At 55.3% G+C, this 15,246-nt stretch overlaps 1 protein-coding gene across 1 annotated transcript; it reads left to right on the forward strand.

Moving 5' to 3' along the window:
• Positions 1-8,192: 8,192 nt before the first annotated feature.
• HOXC12 (homeobox C12) lies at positions 8,193-9,862 on the forward strand. Its single transcript, XM_070369997.1, has 2 exons — positions 8,193-8,799; positions 9,543-9,862. Exons 1-2 carry the CDS (start codon positions 8,193-8,195, stop codon positions 9,779-9,781), a joined length of 846 nt encoding a protein of 281 aa, XP_070226098.1. The 3' UTR covers positions 9,782-9,862.
• The last annotated feature ends 5,384 nt before the right edge of the window (positions 9,863-15,246 follow it).

Here is a 15,246-nt window from a genome sequence, read left to right on the forward strand (position 1 = left end):
TGCAAAAAGAAAAAAGAACCCACAAACCTGTTTTTAAAATAAAATCTTTTTTTTTTTGCCTTAATTTTATTGCTTGGATTATTTCTGAAACTCCTATCCACTGGCTCTATGGGGGAGGCTCTGTTGCCCTGACACAGCCAGGGTTGGCCAGGGCAAGAGTACTGACATCACACTGGGCTAGGTACATCCCAAACTCATATTTCGCTTTACTTGAGTTTTTTAAGTTAGTCATTCAAATTGTTGATAGTGTCTAGACAGGAGAAAACTCTTTACCATCCTGATGCCCCCAAACAAGTGAGAAGGTTTCAGAGAGAAGGATGTGATCAGTGACTAAAAAGGCCTGGCAGCAAGTAAGTGAGTTCACTTCAGTTAGTAGGGCTCAGATCTGGATCCTGGGGCTGAGAAAATGGCCATCCCATCTGGGAGCTGGATGCTCCGGTGGTGGTGGCAGCAATTGGGCTCTAATCTTAGGTTCTGGAGGCCATTGTGCCCCAGAGGGTCCCAAATCCTTGCCAACAGTTCAGAGCTGGAAATAGGAAGTGGTCCCCTTAGCCAATCCTGGTGGGGGGCGGCATGCAAGCTCAGCATTCCCAAGCTGCTGTCTTTTCTTCCCCACCGACCTGTGCAAGAGGTCAGGACCCAAGGATGCTGTGGTCCCCAAGTTTCTATTCTCTATTCTGCTTCTATTCTCCAGCTTAGCTTTCTTGGGAACCTCAGTCTTCAAGGCAATCAGTAGCTGTGTAGACTCTGCCACTAATTTGTTTTCACTGTCGTGTCCATCTGCGCCCATCTTCCTATCCGGCTGAGTTAATGAGAGCATTAAGTTGTCAGATTAAGAGATTTTTAAAAAGCAATATAGCCTAAAACAATGTTATCTCTGATTAAATCTTTACTGCAACAACTTTTATTTATATATGATATTATTCCTCTCCTGAGATACAGAAAGACTGGAGGCATTGGATTGGAATTCAGAGTGCTCCAATTTCTCTTTGCCTGATGGCTGAAGGTCTTCAAGTTTATTTAAATAAATGTTTGGTGGGGGGTGTGATACACACACATGCACACACAGCACACACACTGAATCTGAGAGACTAAGACAGACTGAAGAATTCACCCTCTGTGGAGCCTCTGCTACTGATGTGGCTGCCGATCCTGTTCTCTCCATCTCAACCCTGGATTAACTAACCAAAGAATCCCAGGCTGAGCAGTACAGATTTAGGAGTTGCAAATCGATGAATCTCCCAGGAATAACGTTCATTCTTAATTCCATCTCCCCTTTCTCTCCCCACTCACCACTCTTAACCTCTCTCCAAAACCCCTCAGACTTCCCTGAGATGTAAAGAATTGAACACTAAATGTGTGTGTTTCATCAGAAAAAGGAAGTGAGTAGACAAGAGACCTCAGGGCTTCCTTAATGGACCCACACCCCTCTTGACCTCTTTAAGGTACACTGGGTAGTCCCATGACACAGCTGTAGACACAGTGGAAACTTGGAGGCTCAGTAGGGAAAGAGAATTCTAAAGTTCTCCGAGGCTTCCTTCCACTTCTGCACACAAACCCACGTGAAGTCACATGAGCGAGCCTTCCCACACGGAGGGACCCGCTGTAAGGCCCCAGAAGGGGGCGATGGAAAAGACAGGGAAAGCTGGTGTAGGCTGGGACACCAGTGACCTGGGCAGGCACTGTGCTACTTCTGAGTCCCAGTGAGCCCCAGTGTGCCAGGGTGTTTAAGATGCCACCCATTCACTGGATTAACTATGCCTGGAGCAGTTTTGGGGATGCCTGTCCCATAAAAGTAAGCAGGTCTGAGAATGGAAACTCCTGTGTGAGACAGGTATTGTGTGAGTGTGTATTCTGGGGAGACACACATTCCCCAGAGTTGGAAAAAAAGTATGATTCATTCCCTGATTGTGTTGGTTCCTTATCTGTCCTTCCTCCAAGAGTTGGCATTCTCACTGCGGAACTCTGTGAGACATTCCTATGAAAGGGTGTGTGTGTGTGTGTGTGTGTGTGTGTGTGCACATGCCTGTGTGTGTGCCTATGTGCATCTTTGTGTGTGTGTGTGTATGGAGCCTCTGATTAGTGCAGAATTTCCCCAGCTTTTACTGCCTCTGTGTGTACATGTGTAACAATGCTGTCGGCCAGCACTCATCTCAAGGTGTAGAGTGTGTGTTTTCTTCATTCAAATTTATATAAGCTTTTCTTTCCAAGGCCAGTCTCCTAGAGTCTGTGTGAGAGTGAGGATGCAATAAATATGAAGGTGTAAGGGGATAGAAAAGGTCCGAAGGACTGTGAGCATTGCAGTGTCCTCTTCTCTGGGACTGAGGTTCCTGCTATCTTTCTTATAACCCAGTGGCATCGCCTGCTCCCTATGACTCTGTGGCCAGGGCTGGGGGACCTGGGAGAGCCAGAGCTTCACAGGACTCTCGTTCTGGACATCACTCTACCAGGCTGCCAGGGAGGACTCATTTAGAGCTTTTCCTGATTTGGGGGAGAAAACCCCTTCTCCACCCATCTCTTAGTCTTCAGATCTAGGGCCAGCACAAGTGGCCTTTTGGCCAGTAGTCAGTCTCACAGCCAGGAACCCACCTGAGGATGCAAGGCCAGCAGTTCTTGGGAGACTCCTCCATGGCTGTCTCCAGACCAGACGCTTTTCCACAGGCGGCTTGTCGGCAGGGCTGTGTGGGTGTAGGTGGGGGCAGCCCCTGGGACACTCTCCATCTCTCCAAGGATTGAAGCTGGGGACCCTGTAGCAGCCCCCTCTGTTCTGTTCTGAAGAGACCCCACACACCAAGATTTACTTGAGTCTGACTTGGATGGTGTCGGAAGCCCGGTCCTCAAAAAACTCCCAAGCCCTGGATCAGGCAGATGTGTATCCAGACCTGCGCTGGTGGAAGATGGAGGGGCCCCGGGGAGCCAGGAGCTTCTGGGAGGAGGAGGAGGGGGCCATAGCCTTTTCGCAACCAACCAGGCTCTTCCTCTTTTAGCCTTGACCGTGACTAGGTCTTTCTGACCTTGACATCGCAGGAAGCACTGGGAAGGGGGGGAGGGTGGAAAAGGCCTTGATCTTCCCGTGGCCAGAGAAGGAGAGGGCCACTCGTCCCCTCGACGCGCCATCCCCCTTCCCGCCAGAGGCCGCCGCCTCTGTTTACACACAGAGGTGTCGTCTGCAGTCTAGACAGGGGCGCTAATAACGCCCATAAAAGGCGGCCTCTCCAGAGATGCTCTGCAACTCGGCTCCCGCGCGCCTACCGCTGGCCGAAGCCTCCGCCTCCTCCGCCCCGCCCTCCTCAGATACCTCGGCGGGGCTTGCGGGCCGCCTTGGGGAGGGGGGGCGGGGATCCAGAGGGTTCCTGGAGGCTGAGATCCCCTGCCCCGCACCCTTCTGAACCTCTTCAGTCTCCAAAGGTAAGTGGGCCCCCGTTCCCGTTCTTCCAGCCCAGCCAGCCTTGGGGTTAGCAGCGCATCCTCCTACCCCCTCTGGCCTATCAGGCCGGTTGCCCGCACGCAATCCGCCTGTGCCCAAGACCATCTCCTCCCCCGCCCGGAACTGGAGGCTTGGTTTGGGAAGCAGTTGGGTAGCTGGGCAGAGCAGAGCCCAAGCAGATCTCAGCCCTTCCCCTGAGCAGGACTGGCCAGAGGCCATGGTCAGAGGGAGCGGCTGGTTGTGTGACAGAGGGCACTCTAGGTAGTCCTCACCCCATGCTGAACTTCGAGGTCCACGGAGACCCTGGCCCTGGGCTCCGCTTACGTTGCCGGCGGCTTGTAGGTGTGGTGTTGAGGAGAGGGTGCTTTTTTTTTTTTTTTTAAACTTGGTCCCCACACCTTTCCTGACACTCAGTAATTCACTAGGTGGAGGAGATCCTCTGCTGGCGGAGGGAGAAAATGTCAGAGCCGCGAAACTAGTTAACTATTCGCGCGCTGAAAAGACAGTGAAAATGAGGGAAGAAGGTTCAGGTGAGGAGTGGAGAGATGGTCTCCCAGATGTTCCCGCCTGGGACCCCTCCCCATCCCTTCCCCATTTCCTGAGTGGCAATCGGGCTGGGATCTTGTGGTGGGAGGGGGCTCAAGGGAGCTACAGAAGACTTGGAGGAGGTAAGGGCGCTGCTGACCCCGGACCGTTTGTGTGAGCCTGAAAACCTGACTGGGCCCCCTCATCCAAGTTTCCTCTCACATCCTGCTCCTCCAGACTGCAGAGCCCTGGAAGACAGCACAGGGGGAGGGACCTTCCAATCTTCTTGAGTCGCATAAGGGGGCCTGGGAGACAGGGGGCTCTGACCCCTGGCTAAGCTGGCGAAGCAGAAGAAAGAGGAGTCTGAGCCCACTACCACCACCCATCAATCTTGTCTGAACCCGACAATATCTTGTCCCAAGCCCAAGATGCCCCAAAAGGACGACCTAGAGAGAGCTAAGAGGTCGGGCTGGGGTGCAGACCTTCCCCACCCGCCGCTTCTCATTTCCCCTCTCTGGGCCAGCCCAGCTCCTGCTCACCTCCCTTCGGGACCCAAGGCCCTGCCTTATTTGCATACGCAGCAGAACCGCTTTGTGCAAACTAGGCAGTGACCTTGAACTGGGCCGCCTTGGCCTCTCGACTGGGGAGAAGGCAGCACCGCACGGAATAATTCCGACCTCGGGTTGGCAGGGGAGCCGGACCATGGCAGGCAGCTCACAGTCACTCCGCGGTGGCCTAAGCCACTCGCAGCCGCTCTGCCTCTGTCACCAGATCTGGCAGAGATTTTGTAATAACTCCTTTCGCCCTGCTCGGCGGTGGCGGGGACTCGAGGAACCGCGCAGAATCGGCGAAGATGCCGAGGCTTAGATAGAGCCAGGTGGGGAGAGGCCGCGGGGCATCCCGCTGGTGAATACGAAGAAGCACAAGGGCTGCCGGGGGTCTTCAAGGAAGTGCTTGGACCACATTCTGGTCTTCAGTTTTAATTAACCCCTGAGTTAATGAAAGGGGGGGGGGATGGTTGAGCCAGGCTAGCTGCAGCAGGAACCTGTGGTCCAGCGGCCAACAGGCAGCCCACCTCTTCTTGTGATTTTATGAATGTGTGTTAGAGTGGGCGCACAGATCGCTCCGCGCGTCCGGAGCCTGGCTCTTGCCATTATAGCTTTTCTTGTAGGCTGGCAAGTGCCGGCGGATTAAACCCGGCTGGAAGCGGCTGTCCAGCGCCTCGGGCTGTCCTACGAATTATTCTCACCAAGTCCGGGTCGGCTCCTGGCGAGCAGCTTTCCCCGAGGCTGGATTTAGCTTCGACCCGAACCTCCCGCCGGCCCCGGGGACCCAGGCTGGAAGCTGTCTCTGCAGCTTTTTAATTCGAGCGGGGTTAAGGAATGGGCGTCTGAGCTGCGTGTGCGGCGGGGAGCCGTAAAGGCGTACAGATCCGAGGCTTCCACGAGGAGGCTGGGCGCCTAGATTGCCTGGGTCTTTGCCGGGGTCCTAACAACCCTGTAATAACCCTAGTAATCCTCGAGGAGTAGGGTACAGGGGATGTGAATTTTGCTGATGGTCCTAGGCAGCTCTTGCCTAGAGGAAACAGAGTCGGCTGCACGCAAGGAAGGGGGTTTGTGTGTGTGCAAGTCCAGGGTCCGAAACCTGGGGGAAATAGTGGCTTTTTTTTTTTTTTTTTGGATGGGACCAAATCGGACTGGGAGAAACTGCATGTCTGGAAGAAGGAAGTCCTCACTCCATCCTCATTTCCGCGGCGTTTCATCTGCCGCCCTGTGGCCGCTGCTCTGCGTGCTCAGCTGCCTGGCCCGGAGGACAGCGAGCAGAGTTCCGGGCTTGAGATTTTCGAGCTAGGGAGGGGTGGGGAGAGCCTAAGACCTTTCTCCTTGCACCCCCCCCCCTTCTAGGAGACTGGAGTCATCTGGGAAGGGAAAAGAGAATGGGGAGAAGCCTCCACCCCATCAAGGACTAGTGATTATCCCGCAAAGCTCAGATCGGCGTCCCCCACACCAACAATAGCGGCTGAGCGCGAGGCCTGGAGGCCTGGATACCTCGCCGCCGGCGCTATGTTCTGATTGAAAACAGCAACAATATTAAAGTCACACCCTGTTTATCTTTATGACTCAAAATAACCCGCAAATAAATTTAATTAAATATTCAGTAACGCTTATTAATGCATCTTGAAAAAGAGGGCATAAATAAGATATTGGAGATGCTGTGATGTGGAATTCGCAGCTGAGGGATGCTCCTCTGTGCAGTCGCACAGCCCCTTAATCAACTAGGCACAAAAAGGCCAGTTCAATTCTGCTCGCTCCTTGCTTCCCCCACTGTCGCGGTTCTGACTGGAGGTGACTGCGCGGGGCTGACATCCCACCGCTTGACCTCGGTTCCGGCAAGTGGGCCCAGCGTGGGGTGGGCTCCTGGGGGCAGAAGGGACCTGGCCAGGCCGCCCAGCTGGCCAGGGCGGGGAAAAGGAAGCGGGGTGAGAGCGGAGGGTACCGAGCTAAGAGCTGCGAGCTGTGCCCGGCAGGGAGACGCCCGCGCGGACACATTTCTGTCGGAGTGAGCAGCTATGGTTTGGGATATGAAATTGCTCGAGAAGCTCTGAAATTCAAAGAATCTGCATTCTCTCTGCCGTGTCCTGCAGAAGAGAGAAAAAGAGGGAGATGAGAATCTTCTGCTTAGGTCTGCTTTTGTGGCTTCTGCTCATTTTCAGATATTTAATTTTCACCCACGTGGGTTTCTTTCTCCCATATTCTGTCGTCTCTCTAGTTTTCTCTAAATCTGGTGTATTCTCATATTTAGACTTTTGCCGGACTATTGATCCCACCTGGTATTACTTAAAGTGGTGCTTTGAGCTTTGGCTCAAAAGAACCCAAAATAATAGCATAGAAATCCGAGTATTCTGTCTACTAGACCCCAATAGAATACACCTTGTTTCGAAGGGAAGGTTTGTTTCCCTTTTCATTTTAATCTGCTTGACTGTGTGTTTTTGGACTTGGTTGAAGTTAGATCGTAGCTTCCAGATGTCCATTAATTTTGCCAATGGTCTGCATTAGGTTCTCAGCCTTCTGCAAAAAGAGCTGTTGGGGTTAGCACCATACATATAATTTTAAATCCCAAGAAGATAATTCTCTGGTGTTCCTTCCCTCACTCCCAGCACACCTACTGGACTGGGCATTGTTATCTGTGGTCCCAGCAGTAGGCTGGGCTCGTTCTGGGGTGTGAATGTTTCCTCCACAGTGGGAATCAGGGGCCTCTCCGGCCAACCAAGCCCTGCTGGGAGCCCAGAGTCTCTTGCTGCAAAGACTCCAAGAGGACAGCACCCCCCCCCCGAAGCCCCTCTGACCCACAGAAGTCATGGGGCAGAGTAGTTCAGCCCCCCGGGTTTTCAAGAGCAGATGGGGAAGTCCTCATTGAGCTGGGAGCGCCCTTATTCCACTTCCTCCATCTCTCTTCTGTTATTCTTCCTCTAACAGTGAATGAAGATGTGAGGCTGGGTGGCTCCCAGGTGGAGAGTGGGGAAGACCTGGCATTAGTAATCCTCCCTGAGCGCCTCCTGGGGGAGAGGACCCCACGTGTCTCCCCAAATTCCTGAGGAGAAAGAGCCGGGGAAAAGAAGCTGGCAGCGACAGGGCTGGAAGAGACAGCTGCAGGGAAACCTGTCTTTACCCCCACTTCGCCTCTACTGTAAATAAACCCCGAGCCAAAGGGCTCATCCGTCTCCTTAAACAGCCAGTAAACTTTATATGACACAATATCTAATAGTAATTTATTGGGGATATATTGTAAATTCCAACGGTTTTAGTTAATAAAGGAGCTAATTAAAGAGGGACGGGCTGTGCTCTGGCCAGCTGCTGGCCAGAAGATAATACATGGAGGGGGGAGGTGTCTTGTTCAGGGTGCAGAAGCGTGTATGTGAGGGTATTTTTGGTGTGGCTCTTTTCCTCTTGCCCCGTGTCGGGCGATTACCTCGATCTCTGCGTTAGGTTTTATATGATTTTTTTAAAAACCAGAAACCAGCGAATAAATCTGACCCCGCGATTCGTTCACTCTCACCCCCCTCTACTGGGGAAGGGGGAAGTTGGAGTTGGTGCAGGGTGGGGGGATTCTCTGTCCCCACCCATCCCCCTGGCGGCGGCGCCCACGTGAGCCGGACGGCCAATGGGTGGCCGGTGCAGGTTTAACTATGTTTAATGTCAGATAGCAATAAAGTAGAAGCTGCCTGTCGGGCCCCGCGGAAATGGGCGAGCATAATCTCCTGAATCCCGGGTTTGTGGGGCCGCTGGTGAACATCCACACGGGAGACACCTTCTACTTTCCCAACTTTCGCGCGTCCGGGGCGCAGCTGCCCGGGCTGCCTTCGCTGTCCTACCCGCGCCGCGACAACGTGTGCTCGCTGCCCTGGCCGTCGGCGGAGCCGTGCAATGGCTACCCGCAGCCCTACCTCGGCAGCCCGGTGTCTCTCAACCCTCCTTTTGGCCGCACGTGCGAGCTGGCGCGCGTGGAGGACAGCAAGGGTTACTACCGCGAGCCGTGCGCCGAGGGCGGCGGGGGCCTGAAGCGTGAGGAGCGCGGGCGCGATCCCGGCCCAGGAGTCGGGCCCGGGGCAGCGCTGCTGCCGCTGGAGCCGTCGGGGCCGCCAGCGCTCGGTTTCAAGTACGACTACGCGGCAGGCGGCGGCGGTGGCGACGGCGGCGCGGGACCCCCGCACGACCCGCCCTCGTGCCAGTCGCTGGAATCCGACTCCAGTTCGTCCCTGCTCAATGAGGGCAACAAGGGCGCCGGCGCGGGCGACCCCGGAAGCTTGGTATCGCCTTTAAACCCCGGCGGCGGGCTCGCGGCCAGCGGTAAGGACCTCGGCCCACTCCGGACGGGACGTCTCACTCGGGCGGGCAGTGTAGGACTGAGCTAGGGCCGCCTAGGGTGACAGACTGTGTGGTGAGAAAGCGCTTCTTTAAAAAAAAAAAGAGTTGAGGGGGAGGCCTATAAACATGTAAATATCCCCATAAAAGAACTAGAGAGATTCCCTTTTTGCTTGGCTTGCAGCCGAGGGGGCAGGGAGCTCCGGAGACCGGGGATTCTGACAGACTTTTCCAGGCCTGGGGGCTGGGGACCCAGAGCATGATCCCTGCCTGCCCAGGGTCTCTCTTTCCACCTTCCCACAGGGCCCCATTCCCTCCTTTTTTTTTTTTTTTTTAAGAAAGGCCAGTGGATATGGTTTACTCTTGTCACTAGCTCATGTCTGTTCTAACTGATCAGGGACTCCATTCTGGAGGATGTGAGAGGAAGGGGCCAAGATATCCTGGAGAAAAAGAGGTTTGAGGAGAAGTGAGAGGATAAGAATCTAGAAGGTTCTGGGATGCGGCACTGAGAAGTAGGGTTGGGGAGGCCAGGAGAAAAGAGTGAAAGGGGAAGAAGAGATTGATGAAGGCTGAGGACTTGATGGGGATGGGAATCTTTGCAAAACAGGAGAGGAAGAGCCTGGCGTGGGTTGTTAGGCCAAGGTGAAAGGGGCTTGGGAAGGACCGAGGGTACGGGGCTTGTCATCTCTTGGTCCTCTGGTCAACCCTGCTGGTTCGTCTCCACCCAGGAGCGCCCTGGTACCCGATCCACAGCCGCTCACGGAAGAAGCGCAAGCCCTATTCAAAGTTGCAGCTGGCGGAGCTGGAGGGCGAGTTTCTGGTGAACGAGTTCATCACACGGCAGCGCCGGAGGGAACTCTCAGACCGCTTGAATCTTAGTGACCAGCAGGTCAAGATCTGGTTTCAGAACCGCAGAATGAAAAAGAAAAGACTTCTGTTGAGGGAGCAAGCTCTCTCCTTCTTTTAGGGGGCCAAGACACGGGTGCCAGCCCCAGACTGAGCCTGTCTCTGGCGGACAGCAACAGGGGGTGCTGCCTGGGACACAGTCCCCGCTTAGAACGCCAGGCGTCTCTTGCAGGTCCTCCCCGGACATCCTCTTATCTCTTTTGTTCGCGGTTCCCTCCCACACACCCCCAGCAGACCCTGCCAAGTCCCAGAGACAAGGGAAGAACCCAGCCAGGGAGAGAAGAAGCCCACAGCTGCAGGTAGGGGGTAGGGGAAGGGAAGGCTGAGGCCCTGGGGAGGGGCTAGTTTGACCCCGGGGACTGGGGCTTTGGGCCTCCGGCTGAGGATCTGGAGGCAAGGTGACTAAGACACCCCCTCCCATCATTTTCCTTCCATGGTCTTTGGTCAGTTTGCCTGCAGGAATAGGCCAGGGTGGGGACAGTGGGACCAGTGCTCTCAGAGCTTGCAGTTGTTGGGTTAGGACTGGCCAAGAGGAGGGAGCGAGAGTGGAGTATCAGCAGAGATTGGGGATAGGGTCAGGGTGGCTCTGGGAGGGCAGGAGGAAGTGGGGAAACATAGGAGGAAGTGTGGTTTGAGAGAACAGAATGGTCAGCAGTGCCCAAGTCTGCTGGGGCCTGGGTCCTCCAGGCCTGGACGCCAAGCAGGCAAAGGCACGAGAAGGCATGAGCATTTTGTTGAGCCGGCTGTTGGATGGGGCGATCATCAGCCTTAGGTCCCCTTTAGAGCAGGCTACCCGAACGCACCAACCGTGCTCCTGGTCCTCAGCCCCCTGCACCGAGGCCCCTGCGCCCATTCGCTGACAGGTGTACTGCCATCCACTCTCCCTGCCGTCCAGGCGGCTGCGGACCGGAAGCTGCAAGAGGGGAACTGAGAGCTGAGCAGACGCAGTCTCAGGTTCAGTAGCCACCCCAGGGACCCCCACCTGGCTCTTTGGGAAACCCGGGAGGCTGTAAAAGAAGGAGCTGCGAAGCGCAGCACTGATTGGCCCAGAGAGTTTCTGGCAGCCGCAGCAGATCCTCTCTTCCTGCTGGCGTTCACGGTCACGGCCAGCCGGAGGCTGGACCAGGATAATTTACGAGGCGGGAGGAGAATCCGCCCCTAAAAGGGGCTACTGGCCGCAGAGGGCCCCCGCTCAGCCCGGGTTTCCCAGGCTGGTGACAATGAAGGAGGTGGGCGCTGCAGCCCCCCACCCAACTCCTTTCTCTCTTGCCCACCCCTCACTCCACCGGCTCCCCAATGTTCGCCTTTTGTCTGAAGATCCGGTGCCTCCGCCCCCAGGCCGAGAAGCCTGGATTAGGAGGACCAGAGGAGAGGGAAGGGCACATCCCCCAAACCCACTGTAGGCCAGAGAGTGGCTTCACCCGCCCAGAGCCTTTTCATAGCCCCCTTCCGCCGCGGCGCACCCCCATCTGGGTAGATGCCAGGCTGGCTTCGGAAAGAGAAGCAGTGAGGGAGTTGGCCTGCCTTCTTGCACTCATTTTTATTCCTCTTGGTGAGAGTCCCTCATCTTCCCATCTGCTGACCCAGCCTTGCCAGGAGGCAGAGAATGAGAAGCGGGGTGGGGTGGGGGGAAATGATGGGAGTTAAACCCAGCCTGGATGGTGTGAAACTGGGCTGCTTGCTTGGAGTTCTTCCCACCTGGGGAGAGTCTCTCCTTCCACATCCTGGAAAGCCAATCCACAGGGCCCCGCACTCTCCCACCAGCTTCAAGGCCCTGCACAAGATTGTACAGAGGCATGAACAAACAGGCACAGCTGCCCAGTACACCATTGGGCCTCCACCATTCTCCTGACTGTATTTGCAAGCGGGCAGACTCAAAACCCCAAATTCAGCCCTGCAGAGTAGCCTGTACAATCACATACCCCCATCCCCCACTGGGCACCTGACACATTTCCCCACCAACAGTAACCTATGTACAAATTCGCAAAAAATCACTAGGCTTCCAGCTGTCTTCGCACTCCTCTGTGGGCTGGACCTGGGTGTGAGGCACTCCCCTCTTTGCCAGGTCACCTATCTACCCCTTCATTGAGCCCCTCCTGTGACCTCTTGGCCTCTGGGGTGCTGGGTTTGAGCTCCACCACTCCAGCCTGACTCTTACAGCTTAATAGAGAAGAGATACCAGAATGCTCCAACAGAGGTGGGGGAACAAAGATATGCAATATTCTCTTCCTGTCGCTTTAAACTTGACTTTTGTGAGCGTCTGTTACTCTGTGTCCTCGTCTGTGTCTGTTGCTGGTACCTAGAGTGACCCTTGTGGGTATATGCCCTTTCTCCCTCTTTCCCCAGCTCTCTGTAGTGTGCCCTCCTATGCGGATGTCTGTCTCTAGCACGTTTTCCCTTTATATTGTCCTTGTACAGAGTTGCTTCATCATATTAATAATAATTAAAACATGATGGTATGATGATGTGATTTTTTGAGAGAAAAAAATTTAAACTGGCTCCCTACACATGGTCTCCACTGCCCAGAAAGAATGAGATCCCCAACCTCCTAGCTGTTCACCCACTTTATTTTCTCCAGCTCAGATGAATAATAAAAATAATAAACCTACAATAATGAAGAGCCGGTTGCATGGGCAACAAAAATATACAATCAACCAAGATCTGTTGATGAGCTGCCATCTCCAGTCCCAAGCAATTACTAGCAGAAAGAAAATTGAGGGATGGTAGATGAGTGGGGAGGAGAGGGATATCTGAGGAGTCACAGGGTTGTACAAATCATGTGGACAGCCTGGGAGAGGCTGACACTACCTGTGGGACCACAGAAACAAAGTCTGAGCTGCAGGAACTCCAAGAAGTGAAGCCAGGGTAGGAGATGGGATGGTGAGAGTGCCATGGGGTATAGGGCAGAGGCTGGTGGGTCCACACGTCTAGCTCTGTGGATTCACTGTGAGAGCACATCTGGTGCACTGTCAGATGACTGGACAGGGTACTAAAGACTGCTTGAAGCCGGTGATATAGGCTCCATCCCTGTCAGCCGTGGTCCCCTTCAGGTCATGCTAGAGAGGGGCTCGGGTCTGGGCCAGAGTCTAGTCCCAGCTGGGCCCATGATCCTCTGCACCTCCACCTCATTCCTTCCTTATGGATGATGGGACACCCTCCCTCTGCCTCCAGCACCCATGAGCCTCTGGTCCCCGTTTCCCTTTCTTACAGCCAGGCTCCAGTCACGAGTCTTCTCCACATTACCCCTCCACCCTCCTGGGCCTGCTCCAGAATGGCAGGAGCCCCATAGAGTTCAGCCTCCTGAGCCAGGCCTCCTGCCCTGAAATCTTTCTTTCTCTTTCTCTCCTCCTTTTTTTACTCCTGCAACTAGAAAAAGTACCAAATTCAGACCAAATCCCATCCTCCCTTTGCCCCAATCCCCTGCTGAGTGTGCATCTGAGGGGTTCAGGCAGGAAGGAGATCCCAAACTTTGGGGGTATTCATATAAAGGGCCCACAGAGTTCAGGGGAGGGTGGGGGCTGGATAGCGTCTGGAAGCCTTGAGGTGGGTGGGGGGAGGGACTGGATTGCTGCCCTTAGGTCTAAATAAAGGCTGGGGGAGAGGGTCCTAAATCCCAAAGAGACTACCCTCATCTATACAGGAAATTAACAGAGAAAGCATTTCTGGCTAAACAGGAAAGAAGGAAGGTCAGGAATAACTGACCTTCACCTTATTCCCTTGATTTATTCCCAGAGACAGTGCAGATCTGAGAGAAAAGGTTCCTTGTTGGGTGTTGTCTATGCAGGCCCCGGAGACTTAATAACTGGGGAAGCTGTCAGGGAAGAAAAAACACTATAACCTCTTCCCAATGGCTAAATAACAAGTCCTTGGCTCTCCTGGACAAACAGAAGGTCATGGTTGGAGCCACAGCCTAAATAACCCAGGGTGCAGTTGAGCTCTGTATCTGGGCAAAGACTGCATCTATTTTGCAATTGTTTGTCTGGTTTAAGCCCTCAAACTACAATTTACTCCACTGATTTAAGACAAAGCATCCTGTGTCTGTAATTGGGTCTTGAGGGACAGGAAAAGGGGAGCGTTATCTGGATAACTCCGGTAAAAAATAATTTCACTGTTGTGTATGTGTAAGCTTATACCATTCAAATAAGTTGTGTATTTGGCCCTGATTATCACCCAGTTCTACACCTTGCGCTGAGTAGACGCAGCTAGAGTATTTTAAGCCACTATCGAACGGACGGAAGATGGGCCGGCAGCCCTGGTTCTGCGGATGCTAATGCAGCCGGAAACCCGGCGCGATCGATGGCACAGACCCAGAGCCAAGCCGGGACCGCCGGCCTCATCTTCGAACAAAACAAACCCCCAGGACCTTGTGTTCCGGACCGGCCAGAGCTTCCGCCCATCCTCCCCGCCATTACCCGGAAAGTAGGAGAGGATTGTAGGCCCCCGACCCGTGTGGGAAACGCATACCGGAGCCCCCAGCCCTCTCTGCGCGGCGGGGACACGGAGGCGCCGAAGGTTCCAGCGTAATTAAGCGTGAGGTGGGCTGCAGGCTGAGGACCTCACCGCCGCGTATACGCCGAGTGTTTGGCCCGACCGGCAGCCCTACGGTGTCTGCCTCCGTCAAGAAGGAGCTGCCGATTTTCCGCGGGGAAGTGTGCGTCCCGGGCCCGCCGCCACCGAACGCCCCGTACCACCGCAGCCCGGCGCCGAGCTAGCGATCGCCGCTCCAATCCCCGAGACAAAGACCCGCCGGCCGCTGGTGGCCGACACGGGCGCCTGGCCGCTCGCTCCCCGCCCCGCGTCCGGAGCGCTCCGTGCCCCGGCCCGGCGGACAGGGCTCCGGGACCTCGGTCCAGTTCCCCGAGCGCCTGACCCGACCTTGGATCCTGGGCGCCCGAGATCCCAAGGAGAGGAAATACGGCGCCCCTCCCAGCCCCGGCCCCGCCGCCCCATGTAGCTGCCAGCCCAACCAACAGCGCCAGTCGCCGCCCGAGGGCCGCCGGCCCCCGCGAATGACGGGATGACCCCTGCTGGCCGGACCCGCGGAGACCGCCAAGACCCGGACCCGCCCAGCTGATCAGCCCCGAGCCCCAGCCCGGGGACACGCTCCGGGGGTTTGTGGGTGACCTCAAAGAGCAGCCTGAGTCCCAGACGCTGCCAGGCTGCGGGAACGAGGCCTTTCTCCCAAGTGTCCTCCCTCTGCTGGGCACGCGGCGTCCGCACAGAGGCGGCCGGCCCTCCTGCCGGGCTCCTCACCGCCGGCGGATCTGCCTCAGGCTCCTAAATAAAGCCTGTGCTGCCCCGCCGGAGCCTGGCACCCGAGGCTTGGAAGAGATCAAACACAGAGAACCTTTAGGCAGTGCGACCAGCCTGTTGCCTGGGGGTGACTTCTCCTCTCTGAGCGTGAGTCGCTTCGTGGATACTCCGAGACAAGCCTTTGGTTTATCAATTTTCATGATCTGGAGTGGAGAACTTCAAGGACCGGACTGTGCGGATGGAACTCACTGGCAGTTCCTGCTAGAAAAGCTC

The sequence above is a fragment of the Bos mutus genome, chromosome 5 (genome assembly GCF_027580195.1).
Source record: "Bos mutus isolate GX-2022 chromosome 5, NWIPB_WYAK_1.1, whole genome shotgun sequence".
In the NCBI taxonomy this organism is placed as follows: Eukaryota; Metazoa; Chordata; class Mammalia; order Artiodactyla; family Bovidae; genus Bos; species Bos mutus.